The sequence below is a fragment of the Melanerpes formicivorus genome, unplaced genomic scaffold (assembly GCF_026170545.1).
Source record: "Melanerpes formicivorus ecotype bairdi unplaced genomic scaffold, bMelFor1.0.p_v2 SCAF_27, whole genome shotgun sequence".
Lineage (NCBI taxonomy): Eukaryota > Metazoa > Chordata > Aves > Piciformes > Picidae > Melanerpes > Melanerpes formicivorus.
This window is the reverse complement of record NW_027142379.1, coordinates 3,867,366-3,893,076: the sequence shown is the minus strand read 5'-3', so window position 1 is coordinate 3,893,076 and position 25,711 is coordinate 3,867,366. Positions and strand designations below refer to the sequence as shown.

General features: G+C 39.5%; 1 protein-coding gene across 2 annotated transcripts in view; it reads left to right on the top strand.

The window, feature by feature from the left end:
- The window catches only part of TRPC3 (transient receptor potential cation channel subfamily C member 3), a 37,222-nt gene extending 11,585 nt beyond the window's left edge, over positions 1-25,637 (top strand). For both annotated transcript variants that reach the window (XM_068153966.1, XM_068153967.1), the window contains exons 3-12: positions 5,446-5,631; positions 10,906-11,070; positions 14,062-14,278; positions 15,397-15,630; positions 16,981-17,245; positions 18,198-18,393; positions 20,044-20,253; positions 22,292-22,375; positions 22,816-22,891; positions 24,706-25,637. In XM_068153966.1, coding sequence (XP_068010067.1) covers positions 5,446-5,631; positions 10,906-11,070; positions 14,062-14,278; positions 15,397-15,630; positions 16,981-17,245; positions 18,198-18,393; positions 20,044-20,253; positions 22,292-22,375; positions 22,816-22,891; positions 24,706-24,848 — 1,776 coding nt within the window. In that variant the 3' untranslated portion in view covers positions 24,849-25,637. The remainder of the gene's footprint in view (positions 1-5,445; positions 5,632-10,905; positions 11,071-14,061; positions 14,279-15,396; positions 15,631-16,980; positions 17,246-18,197; positions 18,394-20,043; positions 20,254-22,291; positions 22,376-22,815; positions 22,892-24,705) is intronic.
- Positions 25,638-25,711: the final 74 nt, after the last annotated feature.

Here is a 25,711-nt window from a genome sequence, read left to right as displayed (position 1 = left end):
GCTGAAAAAGTACTGAACTGGGAAAGTTCTTGGTCATCATAAAATTGAAGAATTAAAGAATTTCATCATGTGCACAGAGACTGTTGGCTTGTGTGCTTTGTACACAAATTAGTTACCTCTTCTAGAAGGTTAAATATCTGATATGAATTATCTCAGTCCTCTTTATCTTCAGTTCTTTTACAACTAGGCCAACAACCTGAGAGCCACAGGGTGTGCAGCATTGTGTACCCAAGATGGAGGTGTATGGGTTTGGTGGCTGTAGATAAACCCCTTTTATCCTTTTCCCTCCTACAGTTTCTTAGAGCCTCACTTCTGAGTTGCCTCCTTAGAAACTGAACCATCCATTTGTTATACCTGTGTTCAGGCTTGGGAACTCGATTTCAAGTGACACAGCTCCCTAAGAACCCAAAATGCAATGCCACCAAAGGCTAAATTACAGCAAGCTGTATCCTGGTTTTGTAAAGGGAGGATGTAAATGATTAGGGTGAATAGAACAATTTCATTAGAGATACAAATTCATGGAAACATCCTGTATCAGAGGTATTAATACCATGAACACAAATTTAATCAGAATAGTGTGACACTTTGGGGAAGAAAAAGTGATATTATCTTTTTGGTTGGAGTGCTTATTTCAAACCTGAACTTAACAATTTCTTCAGTTTTAAAATGTTAAATTGTGAAGGAGTAAAATGCTATGGTTTGCAGTTTTTGCTCTCTTCCATTTCTTCTTTTTTTTTCCTCAACTGTTTAATCTCTACACACTGATATTTTGGGATGATTAAGAACCCAAGAAATCCACTATTTGCACAGATTTCAGTCTTTTTGGATAGCAGTTGAATGGCTGCTAACCTTGCCAGGTGTAAGATAATTCACTCCTGGCACCTACAGTAGAAATTGTTCCTGGCTTCTTGCTAGCATGGAAATTCCAGCTTTTCATCAACATCAAAACATTCCAGTGAAATAATTAGTTTCCTCATTGACGTCACATCTGTCTCTTTTCCTTTTCATTCTTATGCATCTCAGGACGTTCTTTCTGTTTCTACTAAGCCTGGTAGGAGAGTTGCCTGTTTCCTTCTGGCATTGATGGTTGGCTGCCCTTCCTGGGGAGAAGTGGTAGTGGAATAGGAAGGGAGGAAGAAAAAGAAGAGGCAAGGAAATTTTTATCATCATTGTTAATCCAGGTCCAGGAAGGGCTGTAATTACATGGTGGCTGAAGAGAGTGTATATTCCCCAGTGGGACTGTGGGCAGGTAGGATGGGGCTGCTTGTGCAATGGATGTACTATGAGATGCCACACCAAGGGCTCTGTAGAGGTAGATCAAGGAGAAAGCAAGCAGCACATCTGTGCCTTACAGAAACCAAAGCTTGCTATAGTTGATATGAATTTGTAGCTGTCTCTTCAGTACTTTCTTTTCTATATGTACATTTTGCTACTAACTGTGTGCTTTAGCATGTCCCAGAGAAGGCTTCTAGTCCAGCATTTGCACTCCCTCCAAGACAGAATGACTGATGGACTTCTGCTGCACCCTGATTTTAGTATTGTCACTGGACATGCTTAAGTATTCCAATCATATTCAGTCTGTAGCACAACATTGAGGAGAATTGTTTCAGGGTAAAGAAAAATGAACAAAATAGTTCATCTCCCACAAAAGAAAGGACAAGTCTGTTTGAAAGGACTTTTGATGATATTTATGATTTATTCCTATTATCCATGCTACATTAAGGTCTGCAGCATTTGCTGTGCACTCTCACAGCAGTGCATTTCCTGGATGTGGAGCACTTGCACAGAAAATGGTTTTCTAGGTTGTTTTCCCACAGAGAAAGGCTATAGGGTGAACCTGCTTAAAAATGCCTGAGGGCAAAGCTTCCTACTAAATGCTTGCTGAATTGAACCTTACATCTCTTATGCAAAGGCCAAGCTGCCTCTGTCACCTGTCATTTATGCTAGCAAAATCTGATGTTGGTGTGCAAACGAGAGCCTACACAGGTGTTAGAAATGTGGGAAGGTGGCTTAGGACATTTAGTCATGACTGTCTGTTCCCTGTGAATATTAAATGTATTAATTACACTGATGTTTAATTCTTTATTTTTTTTAATATTCCCCTCACAAGTGAAGAGAAAAGATTTAAAGAAAAGTGACCCCTCATTTTTCATGCAACATAGAAGACATGGAGCCAAAAAAAGTACTAAAAATGTGTAAAAATAGATGTTGAAACTGGAGCACTGAGGACCATTCCACTCTGCTCCTGTTGTCCTCGAGCTTCCCTATTCCTTGTACCTTTGTGAAATCCTTATTCCAAGCTCTTGTCACTCCTTCTGATCTCCTCCATCTTTTTTTCTGTCCCTTCTAAGTGCTTGCCTAACTTCCAGTCTTCTTCCCTTTAAGGATTTTTGTTACACTTTACCAGGATTAGAAAATGCATCTGTCTTGTAGGTTACTAAAGTTAATTGATATTTATCCTCCTCCTGGAGAACTTAAAAAATGTTACTGCACAGTGATGAGAGAATTTCTAGCAGTCGGAAGATCTGGTGGAACTTTCCTTCAGATTTGCTGCAGGAAAAAAGAGGAGAAGGTAGCTGAAAAGCTTTCAGCTAAATACTGTCCTCTACATGCCAGCTCAGTTCTCCCGCTGGAAATTGTTTGCTGATACCATGGTAAAATTTGGTTCTTCATAGAAGGAACAAAAAGATTGTAGTCATGCTTTAGAGAGGATAAATCCTCGTTCCCAGTTTTGGTAAAAGCTCCTGCTGAAGCCAGCGGAAGATGTGGACGTGCATCTAAAAGCAGAATCTGTCACTGTTCCAAGTAAATTTACATAGTGTTATCTCAGCTGGACTAACAAAGAGTGTTCAAGCTTGATCTACGTTTAGGTCCAGCTTTTAAAAGGACAGGGCCCAGATCCATAATCATTAGTGCAATTATGTGCTTCATTTGCATATACAGTTCCTGCAGTTAAAATGTAAACTGACTATATATGTACTCACAAAATTGGCCATTTAATAGGTAATACTCAATGTGACTCTATGGTTCCATATAATGGGAGTGAACTGGTTATGCAGTGACGCATAACTGGTGTGGAGCTTGCAGCAACATGTCTCTCCTACAAGAGACAGCAGACCTATATATTTCATTTGCATGTCATTGCTCAGTATACATTTCCTTTGGAGTAGTTAAAAATCTTGTGAGAGAAACCAGCCAAAAACCTTTTGTTCATACACTTCATTCTTTGGACACAGATTGATAGTTTTCTTTGTAAAAATTCTGGATGAACTCACCAGGTAGTCTTCAGTGTTTTGAGTGAGAACAGAATATACAGAGTTGGGCTGGCCAAAGTCCAACCCTTGATGTGTGCCAGTGTCCTCCGAAACTGCTCGTGAGACACAGTCCTGCAGTTCCAGTCACCATCAGTTGTCCATGGTGTATCAGCCTCATCTGTGGCATTTGTGAAATGCAGAATGCAGGCTGATGCTTTCGATGTTACAAACTTGTCTCTATAACCATTCATTTTTTTGAGATCTACCATTTAAGATGATACAGCCAGTAAAAACAGCTGAGGGTAATGGTTTGAGTTAGGTTGTGAATTAATTGAAGAAGCACTTTGTTGATCAAGGAAGCAGAGCCCCTCTATGATTTGGGGGAGGGGAGGGCAGGAAGGCAAGGAACCCTGCCGTATAAGCAGGTCTCTTACTCTGGTGTTCCCCTGCAAAGAACACAGGCCTGTAGTAAATTGATGGCATGATATTTTTGGCTTTACTAGAGTTGCCCTTAGTCTCTATTTTGCCTGCAGTGAAGCAAATATCTGCTTTTTTACGTTGTCTTGCATCTGTGCTTTGTTTAATACCCTCCACTAGCCTGACTTCTAGCAGTTTATACTTAGACACTTTCATGACTAAACTATCAGGAGACACTGTTCCTCTGACTTTTTCAAGGCTGCTATTCTAGCCACCATTCAGGAGTCTTCCTCTGCAAAGTTTTTATCCTCTTAGAATCTGATGTCTAATCACTTTGACATCTCTTACTTAAAAGCCTTCCCTGCATTTGGACCTCCAAGCTTACATTTCTCTCCTTTGGCTATTTTTAAGGAGAATTTGCCTATTTAAAAGTCCTACATGTTACCCATACATGTGCTTGCTTGTCCTTTCACTGAATTTAATCATGCATCCCAGTATTATTTTTATAATTGGCTCTTCTGTACTGTTCTCCTTGGTTACCAAAAACAAATCTAAAATAAACTACCTCCTGCTGGTTCACTGACAGCTGAATTAATCTGTCCTTTCTGACCAAAGGAAATAACTGGCTTCTGATTAGGTCTGTGATTAGGACTGGTTGTTTTCAAGTCTGTACCTGGGACTTCAGCCTTCCAAAATAACACAATTCCTATTAATATTTGTCTCTAGTAATGTTTCAATTTGATCCATGTCTAAATCTGACCTATGGGACTGATAGCTGATTCTTGCAATCACTCCATGTAGTCTCTTTTCTCATCTTTTCCCCAAATAAATTGAAACTACTGAGAGCATATCAGTTTCTCTCATTTTATAGATGCTAAGTTGAAAAATGTAACAAAACTAGCAGTACATAGAGGTAGAAGTTACTTAGACAAGGGCAGGGAAAAGTGAAGGTTTCAGGGGAAAAAAATTAAATGAGAACATTATGAGAGCAGGAACAGTAAGGAAGCATTTTTGTGAAGGCAGGAACCACAGAGGGAAAATCTCTGCTTCCCAAAGTCTGAAAATAAACAGTGAACACAAAAATGGAGAGATGAGGGACTCAGACTGGGCTTTTGATGGCCTAGTTGGAGGGGAAAAAAAATGAAGACTATCTGTGGAGTAATTGAAAAAGAAGGCTATGCTATTTTTAGTTAGGCACTGAAACACTTGCTACAAGAAGGAAAAATTGGCAGGTTCATTGAAGTTTTCTCCTCCAACTATAGCCTCATACAAAGAAATCAAGGACTGCTTCTCAGGTAAAGAAGTCCTAGATATGTAGCTGAGAGGACATAGACACATAAGCGAAGACCAAGGCTTCTACTGAAGTAGGCATCAGCTAAGAGCTTACAGGTAATGTCATAGATGTGGTGGAAGATATATTGCAAGAGTGAGGTTAGATTTTCAAGAGTTATAGTCCTTATTTGTTTATGCAATTTTAATGTGTCCTTTCAACCTCTCCTTGCTGCACATCTGAGTGACTTTCATCATGCTGTTATGTATTGTTCCCGTGCTCTATTAAACAGCTGTCATCATCTGTTCAAGTGGCTACTTTGTGTCAGAGAAGAAATTATTTTACTACACAAGAGCTGTCATGTCTGATAGGCTCCTAACTTGACTTACTATGTAAAAGTCAAACACTATCCATTTGTAGTAACTTGTACAGGTTCTTTTTTCCTTGCCATTGACTCTTAAGCACCTTCCTCATGGGCCATCTCCTCTGACCCTTCTGTTTCAGAATGACTATCGCAAGCTGTCGATGCAGTGCAAGGATTTTGTGGTTGGTGTTCTTGATCTTTGTCGAGACTCGGAAGAAGTGGAGGCCATTCTGAACGGGGATCTAAACTCTGAGCCGGTTGAAGCGCAGAGACACAGAGCATCACTGAGCCGTGTGAAGCTGGCCATTAAGTATGAAGTCAAAAAGGTAACTCCTTAGAGCCAGTGCTGTCAGTGTCATAGGAATGTGGTGGCACTTTTCCACAGGTGCTTTGAACTGGTGCTCAGCAGCATCACTGAGACATAGTTTGTGTAATCAGGATTGTCACAAGGCAGAAGCTGGCAGAAAGGGACTACAGTGATGGAATTGAGTTTAATCTACTTTGCACAGCTGAGAATTGGCAGGAGAATTTAATGACGTAAATCAGCTATGATAGCAAGGTTATACACAGTTAATCAGATCTTTCTCCTGATTTAGCCAAAAAAAGAGGTTTCAGTAGAGCCAGTTTTTAACTCAGTGAAAGTAGGGATGTGTCTTCCTGCCAGTCTGTGTGGTAATATCCAAAGAGGAAGCTGTATTTGTGGGAGTGTTGGTTTTAACTGTTGAAAAGAACTGATTTGTTTTTTCTTGCCTTTGCTTTCTACTTTAAGTCACTTAATTGGACAAGTAAAGTCCGAGAAGTACATCTTGCTGCTTTCAACTAGTCTTCCTGACAACAGACAGATGAAGGGGTAGGGAAAAAAAGCCTCTTCCTTTCTCTACATTGAAAAAGGAAAATAGAACATCGAAGTTGTCAGTCAGTATACACACGAGCTGTGTGGGTTGCAGTGAGAGATTCTACATGATTTTCCATGTGTGTTCCTTTTAAAGTATTTTTTAAAATTCAGTCCTGAACAAGTATGGAGTATGTCTGTGAGTAGTTCATTTCAGTTCTTCATCTTTGCACCTGTATTTATCAGTGCTCTGTAAAGGCCAGAGCGTTTTTGGTGGATGCCTCTCTCAAAGTGCTTTCTAACGAAGAGTTATGTTGTGAATCACATGTTGAAAAATAGAGCAGTGTCACACAGTTGACAGAATGCATATCCACTTACTGTAGCAGTTTTCAATCCCTAACTATGCTGTTCTTTGCAACATCACGCTACTCTAACACAGAAAATAGTTGATACTGTGTCCTACTGTGAGAGGACTCAAGAAATACAGCAAAGCCTATATATTATTTACAGCTACCTGTTTACATGGTTACCATCATTTCCATTCTTAACAGCAATTACAGATTCATCATCTCTGCAAGAAGTCTTGTGTCTTTCAGAATAAATAACAGTCTTCTGTGGCCACCTGTTGAGCCAACCTGCCACAGAAAATGAATTTTAAGCAACCTGCCAGAAGAACTGGGAAATGTTGGTGTTTATTATGTCCTCAAAAGACTATTAACATAGGAAGTGTAAACACAAATCCCAAACAGCAAATCATTAGTTCCAATTTAGAATTGGTCTACAGCAGATAAATGCATATTAATTAGCAGAATGGAGGGTAAGTATATTTGTGGCAACTTAATTAAAGAGAATGGAACAGGGAAGGACTCAAAGTACACAGGCATGTTGTTATATCTAGATAACATGAATTCTGTAGGCTGGTTTATGTTGATGTTACCAAACCTTTGCTGAAACTGCTCAGCTTTCTTGATGAAGTCTGGCTATCATCTAAGAGGTCACTGTCACTCATGGGATTCACTGCTGAGCAAAGGGCCACACAAGTCTATTAAAAGTAACAAAAACCTCCACAGTGCAAAAATAAAAAGGACAGTTCCATGTAGCAAACTTATTCTATTCTCTTGCAAGAGATTATTTGTAGACAAATTCAAGGTTTTGACTCCAGTTTGTGATAAAACCAGCTCAGAATCTACAAGACTAATGATCTTGGCATAAGATGATGCAGAGTTGTTGCCATGTGCAGTTCCTTGTAAATGGCCATTACAGAAGGCATGACAAGGATCAAGCCAGGAAATGTCTCTGCCTTGGTGGCCCTTTCATGCTGGGATTGGCTGTGTTACAGATGTGGCAGATTATAGTCATATTCTGACTGTAGAACAGATTTGGATGTGGGAGCTCTGTATAGGATGGCTTCAACCCTATAATTGGAGGAAGAAGAAAAGGGTATGGCATTTCTCAGCTTTCAGTATTTCTAGCTGCACTTCTGGGTCAGCTACATTAAAGGTCAGTTCACTGTTGCAAACAATATAGAATGCCAAGAAGACCTGCAGGTCCATGAAATGGTTAATGAGCTGTATGCCCTTTTAGAGGGAGGAGAGACAAGAAAAACATAGGAGAAGTGACCAAATGTGCTCAGAAGTTTACTGCTGGGGAAATGGAGTTTTCAATTCTACTTGTAATGAAAGTCTTGCACTTACTGCCCCAGGCACTGCATTGAAGTGTAGCCCATCTTGTAAACAGGCTATGATTTCAAAGCTAAGGTTCAGACTGAAACCTCAGCCCCAATAGTGAAGGACTAAGTGGATTAAAAAAAACCCAGAAAACCAAACACAACCAACCAAAAAAGCCCATGAAAAACTTTAGAACAAGTAGTGTTGTTCTTTATTCTAAATTGCTGCTGCAGTGGCACTTTAATTATCATGTCTTAGCTCTGTCTTTAGGTGGTCAACAAAATTTCAGTGGAGTTGCTGACACAGGGCCCAGTACTGCAGTTCTTGCTGAGATAAAATCAAAGTGGAAGTTCCAAGTGAAACCAATAAGAGTTTGCGTAAAATCACAGGGCTTGATTTTCAAACACCAAAGTTTTGAAATGATAAATGAGAACAAAGATTCAACATTTTCTTTGTATGTTGTGTGTTTGTGTATAAGAGTGTGCCAGGATCTCTTCTTGCTTAAGTCTGAACTCAGTCATTAGGATGTTAGAAATAAATAACATTAGAATCACCCTTAATCATACAGAAAAATATTTACATAGTGATGACTTGGTTCATGATCATGAAACTGAATGCAGCTGAAGTGGTACAGTCAATTATGCCTGGAAAAGCAGCCAAGTTAAAATTTGGATCTGTTTAGTGAGCAGACACTGTCCTAGTGCATCTTTGTTGTTCACTGGGATTTGAACTGAATCACAGAATCCCAGATCCTAAAGTAATAGATAAATGTGATAATAGGATCAGCCTGTAATGAAAGAGAAGAAACTGCATGGAAGGTAGGATGAGAGAAGAGAAATGCCGAAGGAACAAGGTTGTAGGATGATGTGATTGGTAAGTGAAATATAATGTGAATCAACTTGTAAACAGGCTATACAGAAAGAGTGATTGCCCATTGGAATGGGCTCCCCAGGGAGGTGGTGGAGTCGCCGTCATTGAAGGTGTTCAGGAGGAGACTTGATGGGGTACTTGGTGCCATGGGTTAGCTGTTTGGGTGGGTTGGATTGGTTGATGGGTTGGACACGATGATCTTGAAGGTCTCTTCCAACCTGGTTTGGTTTATTCTAATAAAGTTTATTCTAGCTGTCCTTGGAGGAGATGGAGCTGACAGGAAGATACATACACAGGACAGGGGAAAACACAGAAGACGACCTTGCATGTATTTTTATTTCGGTTGGCTGCATATAATAAAATAATAAGTTCAAATATTTCAGCAGAGCTGGAGAAAAGGATGAATTTCAGAGCTTTTATGGATGGGAGAAGTGACACGAGTTGCTCCCAGGGCTTGGAGCAGTGCACACTGTGCAGATGCCAGCAGCTAAATAAGTTGCTAAGGTCTTGTCGACAGCCATTAGACTTACTGCCAGAGAAAAACTCATCATAGCCACTGTCATCTTACTCACTACCTCCTCCTTTTGCTGGGGAAAATTATAGCTCAGGCAGATCTCCTCTTAGCACCATATCAAAACGTTGAAAGGCCAGGAGGAATAAACCAGCACACAGCTCACAGTGAGATGCAGGAGGGCTCGTGGGCCAATTTTTCCATTCCCAGAAATCATGTGGGTGTTTGTTCTCTTCCCTTCTTCCCTACAGTTTTAAGCCTGCTTTTTAAAAAATGTCTTTGTAATTTGAAATAACTATTTAACTGTGGCAAAGACAGAAAAGTAATCTGCTGTGTGATTTGTCCCTTGATGTCCTGAGAAAAAGAACAGACTGGGGGTGTATATTAAAATGCGCAAATGCACCAAACCCAGCCTCTCTGTTTTCAAGTGGGCCAGGTTGGCAGCTTTTATTCTGCATAAGCTTCAAGGGTGACAGCCTAATAAAAAGAATGCAAACAGAGCTGCCATGAACTTCGTAAAAGACCTTTAATTTATTTTTATGTATTTCTGTTGGCTGTTCTGCTACAGGTACGAACTGCATTATTGTATGATCTAGCTGGGTATTGAGTCACACAGCAAAATACTTTGGGATTTTACTTTGCTCTAAAACTAGAATTAAAGTATGGAGATTGCTTCATTTTTTAAAGTGCATGCAACAGCTTTTTTTGTTTTAAGAGGTCTGCCCTGTTGTACTACTGTATGCACTTTTTAATGAGATTTGGAATATAAATTGAGTTTTGCAGGCAAGACCTGGCAAACAACAGTGTATGTAGTACATTATGATCTCAACAGAGTACAGAGGATAATAAAATGCAAGTCCAAGGCTTATGGTATTCTTTAATTTATATTTTTTTTAACCACAAGCAACTCAGATCAAATCTCACTCTTAATCCAACATGGATTATCAGAGTTATCAGAATGATTTTTCAAATCTTTTTGTGAAACTGCTTAGTATTCTGTACTCCAATTTACTGGCTGTTGTCAACCAGTGTGACAAGTACATTACCAGATTGCTTCAAATTGCTGTGATAAGCAGCCTGCTTACACTTGTGCTTAACTGATGTCCCATGTGCTCCTGTGATGTGGCAGTCTCACAGGACATTTTGTAATACTTACAGTAGTAATGAAGAGTGTGACAACATTTTAGAAATTCAGTGTGAATACAATGGGCAAAGAATACAGGGAGCTATAGAACTCCCCCCTCCACCCCTCTATGTTCATTCACTAACAGCACTCAACGTGGGCTATTGATTCTATGTGCTGCTGATTATATGACGTGTTCCTGATGTGGCTGCACAGGCTCCTCTGTCCACATTGCTTCATCCTAAAGAAACAGTGTTTGAAAAATAGAGCATTTTGTGCTCACCCTGTAACAAGCCTGACCAAAAATGATAAAACTCAGACAGGGTCCAGTGAGGTGCACAAAGAAATTTTGATAATGCTTAAAAGGTTTCTGTCGGCCAATGCTGTCAAATGCACAGCCTTGCCCCCAAAGTGCTGCTTTAAACCAGCTCAACAGTTTCTTCGTCATTTATTAATCTTTATTTTAAAGGAAAGGTGAGGATCCATGGTTCTTAAGGTTTAAATGAACTTAAAGTGATCATAATCACATATGTTGTCAGTTACATAACTCTTTTTGTAAATTCTAATGTGTCTTGGTTTTCTTCTTTATCTTTGCAGTTTGTGGCCCATCCAAACTGTCAGCAACAGCTACTGACTATCTGGTATGAAAATCTCTCAGGATTACGGGAGCAGACCATAGCTATCAAGTGTCTGGTTGTGCTGGTTGTGGCACTGGGCCTTCCATTTCTAGCCATTGGTTATTGGATTGCACCATGTAGCAGGGTACTGAATTTTATAAATTACATGTCTTGTGCTGTTCTGGGAGCTGGTGTTCAATCTCTGAGATGCAAAATGCAGTGTTGTACCTCTAATTTGGTTGCTTCCAAATGTGATCTAATTAATGGTATTTTTAGTAATCTCAAGTCTGAAGCCAAAAGATGCTGTTTCATTTTTATTTGCACTGTAAGAAGGGGAACACAGTGATGAAGTGTGAAAATAAATTGGTTTTAAGTTCAAAGAAAGAAAAAAAAAATCTCTCTCAGAGCTTTTTTTCTTTTTTTTTCCCCCTTTATTTTATGTTTCTGTAGATCTTGCACTCCTCAGTCTCCACTGTGTAACTGTATTTGCCTTAGCTACATGGATTTTTTTGAAAGTCACAACTCAGATTCTGTATTGAGTCTTCTCTGATGGCATGATATTCATGCAGTTCCCATATAAACCATTAGCACAACATCTGTTGATCTCACTGATGCAGAGCTAAATCTTAAGTAAAATAGTTGTTATTCCTGCCCCAGGATGCCTGTTTGCCAGGTGAACCATAGAGCAAAAATTAAATTAGATGCCGTAACAGTGTGGCCAGCAGGAGCGGGGAGGTCATTCTGCCTCTGTACGCTGCACTGGTTAGGCCACACCTCGAGTACTGTGTCCAGCTCTGGGCCCCTCAGTTTAGGAAGGATGTTGACTTGCTGGAACGAGTCCAGAGAAGGGCAACGAAGTTGGTGAGGGGTTTGGAACACAAGCCCTGTGAGGAGAGACTGAGGGAGCTGGGGTTGCTTAGCCTGGAGAGGAGGAGACTCAGGGGTGACCTTATTGCTCTCTACAACTACCTGAAGGGGGGTTGTAAACAGGCAGAGGTTGGTCTCTTCTCCCAGGCAGCCAGCACCAGAACAAGAGGACACAGTCTCAGGCTGCGCCAGGGGAAGTTCAGGCTGGAGGTCAGGAGGAAGTTTTACACAGAGAGAGTGATTGCCCATTGGAATGGGCTGCCTGGGGAGGTGGTGGAGTCGCCGTCACTGGAGGTGTTCAGGAGGAGACTTGACAGGGTGCTTGGTGACATGGGTTAGTTGATTAGGTGGTGTTGGATGATAGGTTGGACGTGATGATCTTGAAGGTCTCTTCCAACCTGGTCTATTCTATTCTATTCTAACCATGTGGTTGGGTGTATTTGTAGAAGAGTGCAACCCTGAACTCTTAACTCTTGAAAATGATATGAAAATATATGGGTGCTTCCAGCTTCCCTGAAACCTTTATAAAAATAGTATAATCATTATTCATTGCTCTTTGAAATGTCACTTTTCATGAATATCTGTAGTAAAAATATTCCTCACAGCTCCATATCATAGAAACATATTAATACATTTTTACCTGGTGTCTAATATGGGAAAAATGACTCTTCTCCTTGAGCTTTAATTCCCAGTTCCAGAAACATCTGACATTTTCCCTAGTGCTCATGTCAAATAAAAGCACTGGACATTCAGATCAGTTGTTTGATATAGTCATTTGAAAATGCTTTCTAAAGGTCAGGAGCAGGAAGGGAACCTGAGATTGTTTGCACAGGTAGTATGTGTGCTGGTCTGCTTGGTTCATAGTGGCTGGCCCCAGTTTCTAGAAAACCATTCCTTGAAATAAGAAAGCTACTTTCAGTTCCCCATCTACTGAAATGTTTTTCTGCTGACAGTGTAGCTCTTCATAGAGGATTTTGGAGCATTGCATCACACTGGTGATGTGTGTGATAACTTAGCACATTAGAACTGTGTATTAGTATTACTAAAGGTCAGGTGTCATGTGAGGAGCAGAGCATTTCAAGGAGACAGGAAACCTTCAGCCTTAAGTGGTGTGCAGCAGCTAAAACAAGTAAGTTAGACCTCATGCAGAGATTGGACAAGCATTGTCCTCCTCAGGCCTCAGAAAGGAGATGTATTCTAAAGGTGCTACTCTTCCCAGAGGGATGTAGGCTGGGAATAACAAGTAAAACTACATGTGCTCTCTGAAGAGCATTGTTAGGCTGTCTTGGTGCCATCTCTGTACCTGAGCCAATGCACAGATTGCTGGCTGCGATGCAGCCTCAGTGATAGCTTTATTGCAGCAGCACTGGCCACATGAGACCTTCAGTGCCTAAATAAAGGATACTGGCAATATTGCCCTCAGAGGATTGGGCTTCTAGCTTGGCATTTCTGGCACTGGCTTGCAGGATAAGGCTAGTACTAGTAAGATCACACTTTCCTGTTATATACAGTGAGTAACCGCAACAGGTCCATCGCTCTTTCCAGTGTGGTCTTCTGGAGGCAGTTGGTCCTCTCTTCTGGTGCAGACAGAGTGCCTTTGCTGTTGTTCTTTTGTACTTCTACTGGGTGCAGATGTGAATTGAGTAAGCTGAATTTATTTGAAAACATTTCTTAGTCCATTCTGATGGAACACTCATTATTTTTAGTAGACAAAGGTTATTTATTTGGCACTTAGAGCTTTGAAGATACATTCTGCAGATGCAATACAGTAGCCAGAGATGAGTCTGTAATTTCTCCTAGAGATGCAGAGCCAGGCTAATAGTGTGCTCCTGAGGGTAAGGAAAGTATTTTTCTACTTGGAAATTGGGTTTGAGGTTTTTTAATTACTTTTTAAAATTTCCTTTTTATGGATTTGCTTCTGTCCACCTTTGCTATCTGTGGGCATTAGATCAAACTCTTTGTGGTCACAGCCATTGTGCATTTGGAATTCCTTGGAGTGTTTCCCTTTCCCCTCAAACATTGCCATCTAGAGTTTATGGAATAACATGAGTACTCACTAACAGGACAACATACTCTGTGAGGCTGCCTTTGGGAAACTTTTGTCTGAAATGATAAAGTATCACAGTTCAGTGTGCTTGGCAGAGTATCTTTAAAAATTAGGGTTTGGACTGTCCTGAGCTCTGAGTGCCCATTTTTTGCTTCTGGAATGCCTGATGAAAGAGTCTTCTTTTGAGAACACTGAATGACTGCTTTCATTCTGCCTCTGCAGCTTGGAAGAATTCTTCGAAGTCCATTCATGAAATTCGTGGCACATGCAGCATCCTTCATTATTTTCCTAGGCCTGCTGGTGTTCAATGCTTCAGACAGATTTGAAGGTATAACAACGCTACCCAATGTCACTGTTACTGATTACCCTAAGCAGATCTTCAGGGTGAAGACTACCCAGTTCACCTGGACAGAAATGCTGATCATGGTATGGGTACTTGGTAGGTATATTGCCCCTTCATCTTTAAGTCAACTCTTTTCCTGCAGGTGTAAATTCTGAAAGAAAGAAGCCCAGGTCCCAAACTGTTGCTCTGGCTGCTGCTTGGTTAGAATAAACCCTTAGGGCAGATAATGGTGTATAATTTAGAGCACCTCTTGCAGAATGAGGTAATGTTTGTTGATTTGCCTCACTGTAGTTATCCTGGCATTTCTAACAGGAGTGCAGGTTTGCTGAAGAGAACACCAGAAACATTGAGACATTATTGGTTTGCTTGAATGGTATCAGGAAACCTATGCTACTGTACATGCCATAAGTTCAGGAGTTCCTGGTGTTAGTGTGGCATTGCTGCCTAGGTCATGTTTGAGGAAATCACAGTTTCTATCAGTGCCAAGAGTTATAATGAGTCAGTTTTTGTTACTCAATTTTGGATTTGGGGTTTATGTTTATTTGATGTTTGGTTGGTTTTGGGTGACTGTTGGTTTTTTGGTTGATTGGTTGGTAGTTGGTTGGTTGTTTTTTTCCATAATCAGCCTGTTTGAAACTCTGCATGGCGGAAGAAGCTGTGTTGTGTAGCATTTCATCAGTCAGGTGCTTTATGTATGAAAATGTCAGTTAGCCACATGATAATGTTGTATTCTCAGCCTTTATAGGCTGTTGAAGAGAAAGGAAATGTCACTGTGGCTGCTACATGAAGGTGCTTCCTTTTGCCTTTTAAACCTCCTGTTTAAGCACAGCTTTACAGAATCATAGAACTATTCAGGGTGGAAAGGACTTTTAAGTTCACCAAATCCAGGCATAAACACAATGGTGCCAAGTCCACCAACGAAACCATGTCACTAAACACCATGTGTACGTCTTTTAAATACTTTCAGGGACCTTAAACTGTGTTAGGGTAGGGAGATGCATATCCCTTGTACGCTGCCTTTTGGTAGTCCTAGCATATACTCAGCCTTGCTCAGGTTGTACAACTCTGTCACTGCCAATAAGTGTGGTTTTGCTCCACTGGTACTGCTTGGTTTCATGACATTGGCAAAAGCAGAAAGTTTAAATGAAAAAGGATTGGCCACCATTGCTGCCTTTTTGATTTTGGTGTGTTTGTTTTTTTATCCCTTGTTGCAGGTATGATGTGGTCAGAATGCAAAGAGCTGTGGCTAGAAGGACCCAGGGAATATATTTTGCAGCTATGGAATGTTTTGGATTTTGGGATGCTCTCCATTTTCATAGCCGCTTTCACAGCGAGGCTTCTGGCATTCCTGCAGGCCACAAAAGCACAACAGTATGTGGACAACTACATCGTGGAGGATGACCTCTCTGAGGTCACACTTCCTCCAGAAATAGAATACTTTACTTATGGTGAGCTTGACTTTTCTGCAACATAGATCTGAACAAGGAAATTCTGGTAGGATGCCCAAGCATTTTGATGCCCTAAGATGAATATTTGTATGTGTTTGTGTTCATAGCACTGTCTGCACATTTATGCCTCAATGTTTTTGGGTTTTTGCCATTTAAGCAACAGTTATGACACTAACTTGACAAATAAGCTTGCTAATATATTAAACCCAAACAATAGGCATAAAGACAAAATCAGCTCAAATGTAGCTGTCCATAATTGTGTTGTAATTGTTTATCTTGGAGCTAAATTTGACCCTCTTGATTTTAAACATTTGCAAACTGTATTTTATTCCTGGCTTAGTGCCCAACAGATAAAATTTTGATGTGATTTGGTTTTTGTCTGGCTCAGTTGTTAAATATGGCTATATATATATATATATTCTTAAAGATCTGTCAGCATTTCCTGCTGAAGGAAGGATGCTGGCCCAGTAAAGACCTCAAACAGTATAAAGTAGTAAATAGTTACTGCAGTGCAGAAACTGTAATTATAGGTATGTTGAATCTCTTTGCAATATCAGCAAAAGCTGTATTTGCTGCTGAGGGTATATGTTAGCATATGCTTTATGAAGTTCAAGATATTATAATAGCAGGAGGGTTTGTTAAGTTAATTGCTATATAATCAATCTGAATTTGTCCATACATAAAGACACATTTAGAAACACAGGGTATTTTGGTATGAAACACATTTTGACAGTGTTCTCTTGCTAGGATGGTGCATTAATACCTGTAAGAAACCATTTATTCATTTATATATGATTCACTTGTTTAATTTTTATTTGTTTATAATTCAATATGAGTGTGAAAACCAGAGTCTTGCTTTCATTGAGGTAAATGGGCAAAATCTTCATGATTTCAATAGGAACTAGGTTTTCTCAACTTGTGACAGTGGCAAAAGCTTGATTTGATTAATAAATGAAATTGTTCATCAACCACCACTAAATAAAACACAAAATAGGAATTACATTTCTGGCTGTAGCATAGTGCTTATTAAGGTAGCTAATATGGTTGTGTTCAGAAAAGCAGTAAGGAATTCTTTATTGTTACATAGCTCAGGTAAAAATGCAAACTGGAGAAGAGAATGACATGTTTCTTCCAATACAGTTTTTCTTCTAGCAAAAGGTAATGTAACTTACATTCATCATTTCTGAGTTGAAAGGCAATAGGAATAGAGTAACAGCTGCTAGAGTCTTCAGGCATTTGTTTCCACTAAGTTCAGACATGTGCATGGAATAGTGCTATCAAGATTTGGTTTTCAACATTGTGATAAATGAGTAACTCCTTATATTTATCCCTGTATTTCTTATCTTCCAGCTAGAGATAAATGGCTGCCATCTGATCCTCAGATAATATCTGAAGGCCTTTATGCAATTGCTGTTGTTCTTAGCTTTTCTCGGATTGCATATATCCTGCCTGCAAATGAGAGCTTTGGGCCCTTGCAGATTTCACTTGGAAGGACTGTTAAGGACATATTCAAGTTTATGGTCCTTTTTATTATGGTGTTTCTTGCATTTATGATTGGAATGTTCATACTGTATTCCTACTACCTTGGAGCTAAACTAAATCCCGCCTTTACAACGTAAGTATGAAGTTATGCTTAAAAGCTGATGTGTGACTTACAGGTTTTGCTTTAAGGTGACAAAATCTGTGATCTATTATAATGCTGTTTCATAGCATTATAATAAAACTGAAGAGGAAATTAGATATCTCAGAACCTTAAAGTGGAATACCAAAGACCAATTCTTTCCTACTTGTGTAATGAAAACTTTAATTGCAATCTAAAATAGTTTAACCTGTATACTATCTTTATCAGGCAGACTTGTGGACAATCAATGGCAAGAAAATATTAATGATGCCTTCCAAATGCCATTTACCTGAAGCAGCCACTAGAATTGTCATTTTTAAATGGGTTCTGAGAACTCTAGCTGATACACAGATTTAGCCTAGAAGTCCTGGCAGTGTTGTTCCTCAGGCATCATCTGTGGGATGAAGACGAGCATAGAGGCTGCGGGTCCTGGTCCTAGAGTCTTAAGGGTATCTAGGTGCCTGTCCCCTGCTGAAATGTCTGATTTTTACTGATTTCAACAAGTCTTGAGCAAATCCCATGACATCTGTTCTGTCAATTTTGTTGCTGAACCTGCTGCCACCCACGTATGAGTGCACCTCTTGCCAGAAGCTCTGGCAAGAGGTGCAGCAGCTTTCTTCCCATCGGCTCCATTTTTACGTTATTAGGAAAGGGAGGGTCTGCCCCTGCAGAGTTAGACTGGAAAGTAATGAGATGAGACTATGCTTCACCTCAAAACCTGGCAGTGGAATACCTTTCTAATTCCTAAGCTGTTGGTTTGAAAGTATTCTTTGAGAAATTGAACAGACTGTGAAGAACATTTTCATTTGTTATTTTGATCAGTGCTTTGCAAACCCAGGTTATGAACTTGAGATATTTTTTATCATTTACTGTAAGCACAACTTCTGTATTTATATCTGTAGGTAGTAATAATGCATTCCTCTTTGTGGTTTTTTTTTACCTACAGAGTGGAAGAAAGTTTCAAGACCCTATTTTGGTCAATATTTGGCTTGTCTGAAGTAACCTCTGTTGTCCTGAAATATGATCATAAGTTCATAGAGAACATTGGTTATGTTCTTTATGGCATATACAACGTAACAATGGTGGTAGTTCTTCTCAACATGCTGATTGCTATGATCAACAGTTCCTATCAAGAAATTGAGGTGGGCTCTCTTCTACAAGTTGTTCTCTTTTGTTGTGTTGCAAAAAGGGCAGAATTATTAGGAATTATTTCACTAAGTGTGTCTTGATCTGTGAAAGTCCAGTGAAGAGGCTACCTCAGTAAAGGAGACCACAAAAAATGCCATATTCCTAGGACTAACTATATCCAAATCAGCAGCTGATAAGGATATGAACAAGTAGTTCATGCTACAAGTATGTCTAAGGAGATGTGATCCATCCAGAAATCTTAAAATCTAAAGTAATATTCAAATGAAGACTGCTGTGAAGTAGAAAAGAGATACTGGGAGTAGCATTTTGGACGTGGGTGGTCCATTCTCATTTTCCTTAGGATGCTTATTGCATGCTTCCTTAATGCACTTCAGTTTTTAACAAATCATCATGATATGAAGTAAATATAAAATGAAGGAAATCCAATCCTCAAACCTTTTAGCTAAATATGTCGGATTTAGACACACACAGCAGTGATACATGGACATATTTTACTACCTTTCGATGTCTCTACATGGAGTATGATACAGGTGCTTATCTTCAAGATTGTTCTGACTGAGTCACATTTGGCAGTGCTTTCATGCTTTATAATTTATGCTTCTTTCCACTTTAGGTGCAATCTTAAAACTTGGTTGTAGGTTTGCTGAGCTTTGCCATATGCCCTGCAAATGCAGTAGCAGCATTTCTCTGAATCTGCCAAATGGCTCAGTTGAACAAAGACCTGAATTTCACCCCAAGTTATTGGCTGCATTCCTCATTAGAAAAGACATATTTATTTAAATTTCATTCTGATGACAAAGTATCTTAACTGTTACTGATAATTACTTAGAGTATTTAAAAAAAAAATCAGAAAAGTTAGAGAAGATAATTGGGTTTTAAAACTAAATCTAAATCCCAAGTTGCTGAAATGAAAGCGACAGTACATGTATAGTGCCAGTTTACCAGACCATGATATTCAAAGAGTAATAAAACTATCCAAAACAGAGCAATTTCCAGTATTTTCAGTGACTTCTAAGAAATGCTAAGAAATTCAGCAGGAGAAAACTTGTTTTAATAAATGAACTTTTCACCTTTCAAGTAAACTATGTCTGGCCTTGGAATACTGCCATAAGAATGTATGAGGACTAAATTAGTTTTCCAGGTTTTAACACAATTTCCTCATGACAACAAAGCTTTGTATTTTCTGTACTCTGTTATAAATGAGTTACTTTGCATGGTTATGCAAAAGATGTGAATGCTACCTTTTCAAACCATGGCTTCCTGGAAGCTAACACTTCATCACTTGTGTGAATGTGACCACTTCAATGAGAAAACCAAGACTTCAATCCTCACCCAAAAGTTCCACTTCAGCAAGGAGTTTATATGTTGGCTTTCCCTCAGTGCAAAAATAACACTTGTTTAAATGGTTTGCATATTTTAACTAAGTATTGTCAATGAGATGTCATGAAGAGATAACTGAAATTTAGTTAGAATACACTTGATAAAGTGGTTGTGTTTTTGCAGTACTACTGGGTGCCTTACTACTGAGCAAGTAACCTTTTGTGTAAATCCAGAAAGGGTCAATATTTAAAAGAAGTTATATTTGGAAGAGATTTTGCATTTCATAGAAACAAAGCACTCACTGTTTTTATCTCTTAACACAGGATGACAGTGATGTAGAGTGGAAGTTTGCTCGTTCTAAACTTTGGTTATCATATTTTGATGATGGAAAAACATTACCTCCACCGTTCAGTCTTGTACCAAGCCCCAAATCTTTCTTCTATTTCATCATGAGGATCATTAACTTCTCTAAGTGCAGGAGAAGACGGCTGCAGAAAGACATTGAGATGGGAATGGGCAATTCCAAATCTAGGGTAGGTATTGAGATCTTTTCATTGCAGTGAAGAATTGTGTGTTCCAGCATTCTGCTTTGCTTTAAGCTTTAGGTTATAACCTGTGCTTCTGGTGACAGTACAGTGGTCAAACATTTATATTCTTAGGTCTATATTTCAGACCTATCTCTAAATGTACCCCAGAAATACCTATCAATTTATTAGGACAACAAGGTCCAGTGACTGGGAAAGCACAGTTAAACAAAAATAACTGAGCATCCAATGACAGAAATCATTCCCACAAGGAATGACCTAAATGTTTAATAAAGATGCTTTCAGCTTCCATTATAAAGATTTTTAGTGCTAAGTGGAGGGAACGAAAAAAAAAAGGAGCAGATGGATGGAATAAGGAGAGAAAATGTGTCACTGGGACAGGAGAAAGATAAAAGTGTGGTCAGCATGATATTCACTTCCTACTGTAAAGAGCTATATTCTCAGTCCTCTAAAGGAAAATAGGGGAAATTGAAATAATAATAGTATCATTTCCATGACATCCTAGATTTGCATCTCTAAATGGTCTTCACAAATATTAATGGAATGAAGCGTCACAGTGCTCCTGTGAGAATTCCTCATGTTTTTCTAATGGCAAATTGGACCACAGACAGGTTGAAGAGGATACATTTGTGGCATTTTTTTTGCAAGTTAGACTCAAGGCCCTGTGTATTACAAAGACTGAAAGGAACACCTTAAGGATAATTTATGTTTGTTTTACTGTAAATTGTCAGAAATGTCAAGTCTAGTCTTTTCTCTGGAGCCTGGGACTTCTGAGCTGTTAGTGGTACTCAGTCTTCTGTAAAGAAAACATTTTTCTCCAGTTTCCTGAAGGCAGTGAGAGTACATACACCTTTGTAAAAAAATTAAATCAATTTATCTAGAAGCATTTTGGTGCCAACTTATCACCTTTTGCCTCTAGTACTCCAGGTGTCTGAATGTCACTAGATCTCTCCAGTCATTGTACAAGATATGCTTTTTAATAAAACAAACAAGCAAACAAATAAAGAAAACTCAACACCCTAAGGTACACTTTTCTAACAAAACATTCAGTAACATTTACTTACCATAGAGCAGTACTTACTATCATACTTGGAGTGTAAGTCATTCAAGTACCAAAATTATATTATTTGGGATCTGATGGGTTTGTGACCCTTGAGCAGTGGAGAAATGACCGTTTTTCTAAATGTATTACTGTTCCTGGTATGGTGCTTTGGAAAAACATTCTGAGCAGAGATGGGTTTGAGCATGCATTTGTAGTTAAAAGTATGCTGAAGAGTGCAGATCCACAACAGCTCTGTTAAAGCCTGCTTGGAGTGTGTCTCCTTCCTGTGGCAAGTTGAAGGGCAACAAGGCTGGTGAGAGGCCTTGAACACAAGCCCTATGAGGAGAGGCTGAGGGAGCTGGGATTGTTTAGCCTGGAGAAGAGAAGGCTCAGGGGAGACCTCATTGCCCTCTACAACTACCTGAAAGGTGGTTGTAGCCGAGAGAGGGTTGGTCTCTTCTCCCAGGCAACCAGCACCAGAACAAGGGGACACAGTCTCAATCTGTGCCAGGGGAGGTTTAGACTCGAGGTGAGGAGAAAGTTCTTCACTGAGCAAGTCGTTCATCATTGGAATGTGCTGCCCAGGGAGGTGGTGGAGTCGCCGTCCCTGGAGGCGTTCAAGAGGAGATTGGACGTGGCACTTGGTGCCATGGTCTAGTCATGGGGTCTGTGTTGATAGGTTGGACTCGATGATCCTCGAGGTCTCTTCCAACCTTAGTCATACTGTGATACTGTGAAGTCTTAGTTCATTACTTATTACTTCCTCATCTATGTGAGCAGATTTGCTTTGAAGCTGTGCTATGAACAGGCTGGCTAAAATGATCAGTGTTTAAAAAACCCAACCTGACAAATAAAGCAATCTCAGCTTCTTTTGAAAATAGTGTTCTGATATAGTGACTGTGGTGACTCTTGGATGTCTCCAAGAAAAACAATGGAGCTGTGTGATTCCATAATATAGCTTAATTTTGTCTTATTTCTTCCTAGTTAAATCTTTTCACTCAGTCGAACTCCCGAGTTTTCGAATCACACAGTTTTAACAGCATTCTCAATCAGCCGACGCGCTATCAGGTAAGTTCACAGGGTGGTCACTGTTGTAAGTAACAGAACTGTGTGAAGGCACTAGCAGAATTTTGTTTCAAGTACATTTTGCCCTCACCAGATACAGAAAACTTCCTGTAGAACTCAAATTCCAGGATGCTTCTGGGAAAAAAGACAGCTATTGTAACAAAGTAGACCTGTTCTGAAGCCGCTTAAAGACTAAATTGGGTGTCTTGAGACATTTTCCTGTGGGGGTGGTCTATAAATAAAAGGTAATTGGATGAGAGATCATTTATTGCTATGATGAATCTCATCATGCCACCAAAAAAAGGCCATATGAGGGAACTGCTTGATCTGGGCCTCTTCATTCTTTCACTTAAACAGATCTGAGAGAGATAGTTAAGAAAGAAAAGTGAATAGTGTTTAATTATATATGCTCACCTGATTATATAACTGTTTTAATCTGGCAGCAAATAATGAAAAGACTGATAAAACGTTACGTTCTGAAAGCACAAGTGGACAAAGAAAATGATGAAGTAAATGAAGGTAAGAAAGAGACTGCATTTGCAATATTCAGAGATAATTTTTGCCATGTTATATTAGGAATCAATATTATGGTGGTGAATGGAGGTTTCAGGTAAAAAGAGGATGTATTTCTAATTCAAATGCATTGAACTCAGATAGGTAGTACTTGGAAGTACACCTGTGACAACAAAAGTGAGCAAGTAGAATCAAGTGGAGAAATATGGGGTCTGTTTTACAGGTGGAAAACAAGAGCACAGGTGTGATGCACAGTTAGAGATGAAATTTGTAATGAAGCCTCTATTCACAGTTGCAGAGTCCTAGTCACAGTTGCAGGAGATTTTTCTCTTTTTATTCACCCTAACACAATTTATCACTTTACACCATGAGCTACTTGTATTGCCTTCCTTCATAAAGCTCTGTGGAATATTTATCCATGAAGTTGCACATCATTAAACAAAGCTGCATAGTTAGCTGTGTGGTGAGAAAAGTGACAACTGTACCCCCTGTTCTATTGTGCAACCAGAGTTTTTTTGAGAAATGATGGATCTGACCATGGTGTGTCTGGTGACAGTGCAGAACTTCCTGTTGTAGCAGTGAGGAGCACATGCTCCAGGTCCTGACTCAGTCATTGGGATGAGACTAAGACAAATGCTGTCCTACTTGCTCCAAGCTTCCAGCAATGATACACAGGCCAGGAAGGAAACTCTAGAGCTCTGGGCAGGTTCACAAACAATGTAAGAGGAGTGAGTGCAGCATGGGGCATGTTTACACTCTAGCAAAAAGATTACCAGGCAATAGAATGATGTCCTTTCCAGAGCTGGCTCTGCTCTCGAATGCAACACCCCATTTATGGTTTTGTTCCCCATATGCTGGAGGTTATAACTGTCAGAGTTCAAGTCAGTAAGAGATCTGTGTGCCTACCACCCGAAAAACATAACCTGCTTAGCATAAGTGGTTTTGGTCTAGGCTCATTTAGCTGTTTTTGATGCACCAGGAATGCTTATCCAAGTTATAAATAGAAAACTTCTGCATTCTTATGTGCTGCATCTGTCTTAAATGTAAGTCTAGAGATTTTTCCCTGTTTGTATCACTAGAGAATGTAGTTGTTCTTTCATAGTCTTTTATTTCATAGGTGACAAATCGTTTCCTGTGGTGGATGCTGTGTCAGAATTCACATACATCACATTTGCTGGAAGAATAATATTCAAATATTTCTTTAAAATTTCTGCTCTTAAATTTGACATCCCATAATGGGAAACATGCTGTTGCTGGTTATGAGCCTGGCCTTGACAATTGTTTTCTTTCGAATGCTATTTTTGTACTTGTATCGAATTGCAACATTATTTTAAAGCGGATGACTTTTTCTAATTCAAAGGATATTGGTAAGGAAGAGGAGAGAGACTCAGAAGCTGTGAGTTTTACTGCCAGCTCTGCCACACTTTTCCTGTGTGATCTTGGCACAACACTTCAGAAAAAAAAATCTCTTTGCCTTTTCTCTCTAAAAGGGGGTTACTAATGTTTACCATCTGCTCAGCAGTGTTGCTGTGATTAATTCATTAACCTGTGTAAAGCACTTTTTGACTCTTCGATGTTCTGTATCTGGGGAGCACAACATTAGACTTCAGCAGACTATTAAAATACCTTTGGTGCTATTTAGGGGTGGAGACACATCTCATTGAGAATGAAGAAGAGGTAAAGCCACCCTGCCCTATCCCTGGTACCTGCTGTGATGAACATTTGGAGATAATAATCAGGAGTATGCACTGATGTGACTTAGTAGTATTGAATTAATGTCAGACTTTGCTAACAAGTATTCCTTTCAATCGTGAATACAGGTGAATTAAAGGAGATCAAGCAGGATATCTCCAGTCTCCGCTACGAACTTCTGGAGGATAAGTCCCAAGCAACAGAAGAGTTGGCCATTTTGATACATAAACTCAGTGAGAAACTAAATCCGAACATGTTGAGATGTGAATGAGTCGACAAAGGAGCCACAGCTTTGACTACAGCACAACTATTTATTGGCAATAATATTTCAGTATCTTATACTTGAATAATGTATTGTAGATTTTTAGCACTAAATAACTTTATGTACAGCTTCTCTGGAATTTAGTCTTAGGAAATTTTATTAACTCACCACAAAAAGATTGTGCTCTCTTCATTTAATTGTCTAAAAGCAAGAACTGTCTTTTTTTCCTTTTTGTTTGCATTTATGCATTGAAATGGTATCATGGTCTGAGTTGCTGATATGTTAACAGGTTTATGAGTGCATCTTGAGAATCCTTTGCACTAAAGTAGCAAGAAAAAAAAAATTAAAGTAACAGATAAAATGTAGTCCTCTACTCCTTGCAGCAACTGGGTATGACTGGGATTTTTCATAGTACCACACTGGAGCTGGGTGGAGGATTAGTGGAGATCTTTGTTCTTTCCTAGGGAGCTAGTGCTGTGTTTAAGCTGAGATCTCAGTGTGATTACAAGCAATTAATGAAGATCAGGCAAGTGTGACTGTAACTGCAGCAGCACCGAGTGTTTAGTGTTTCTTAACTTGGCCTGTTTCAATTTTTTAACTTTTTTTTTTTTTTTTTAAACCCTGCCATGGCAGGCGGGGTGAACTCAGCCCCAAGCTGCTCTTCCTGGGGTAGAAATTACTGATTTTTTTTTTTTTGTTTTTTTTTAACCTCAGGCTCCGCGCAGGGCAGGTACTTTGTTACACTGTTCTAAACAATGCCTCCGATGCTTCATTGTTAAATAAAATATTCCTCCTTTACTCATGCCCCCTGGCGTCCTAGTCTTTGGCACCACAGCCACGCTTCCCCCGTGGGAGCCGGTAGCAGACCACCC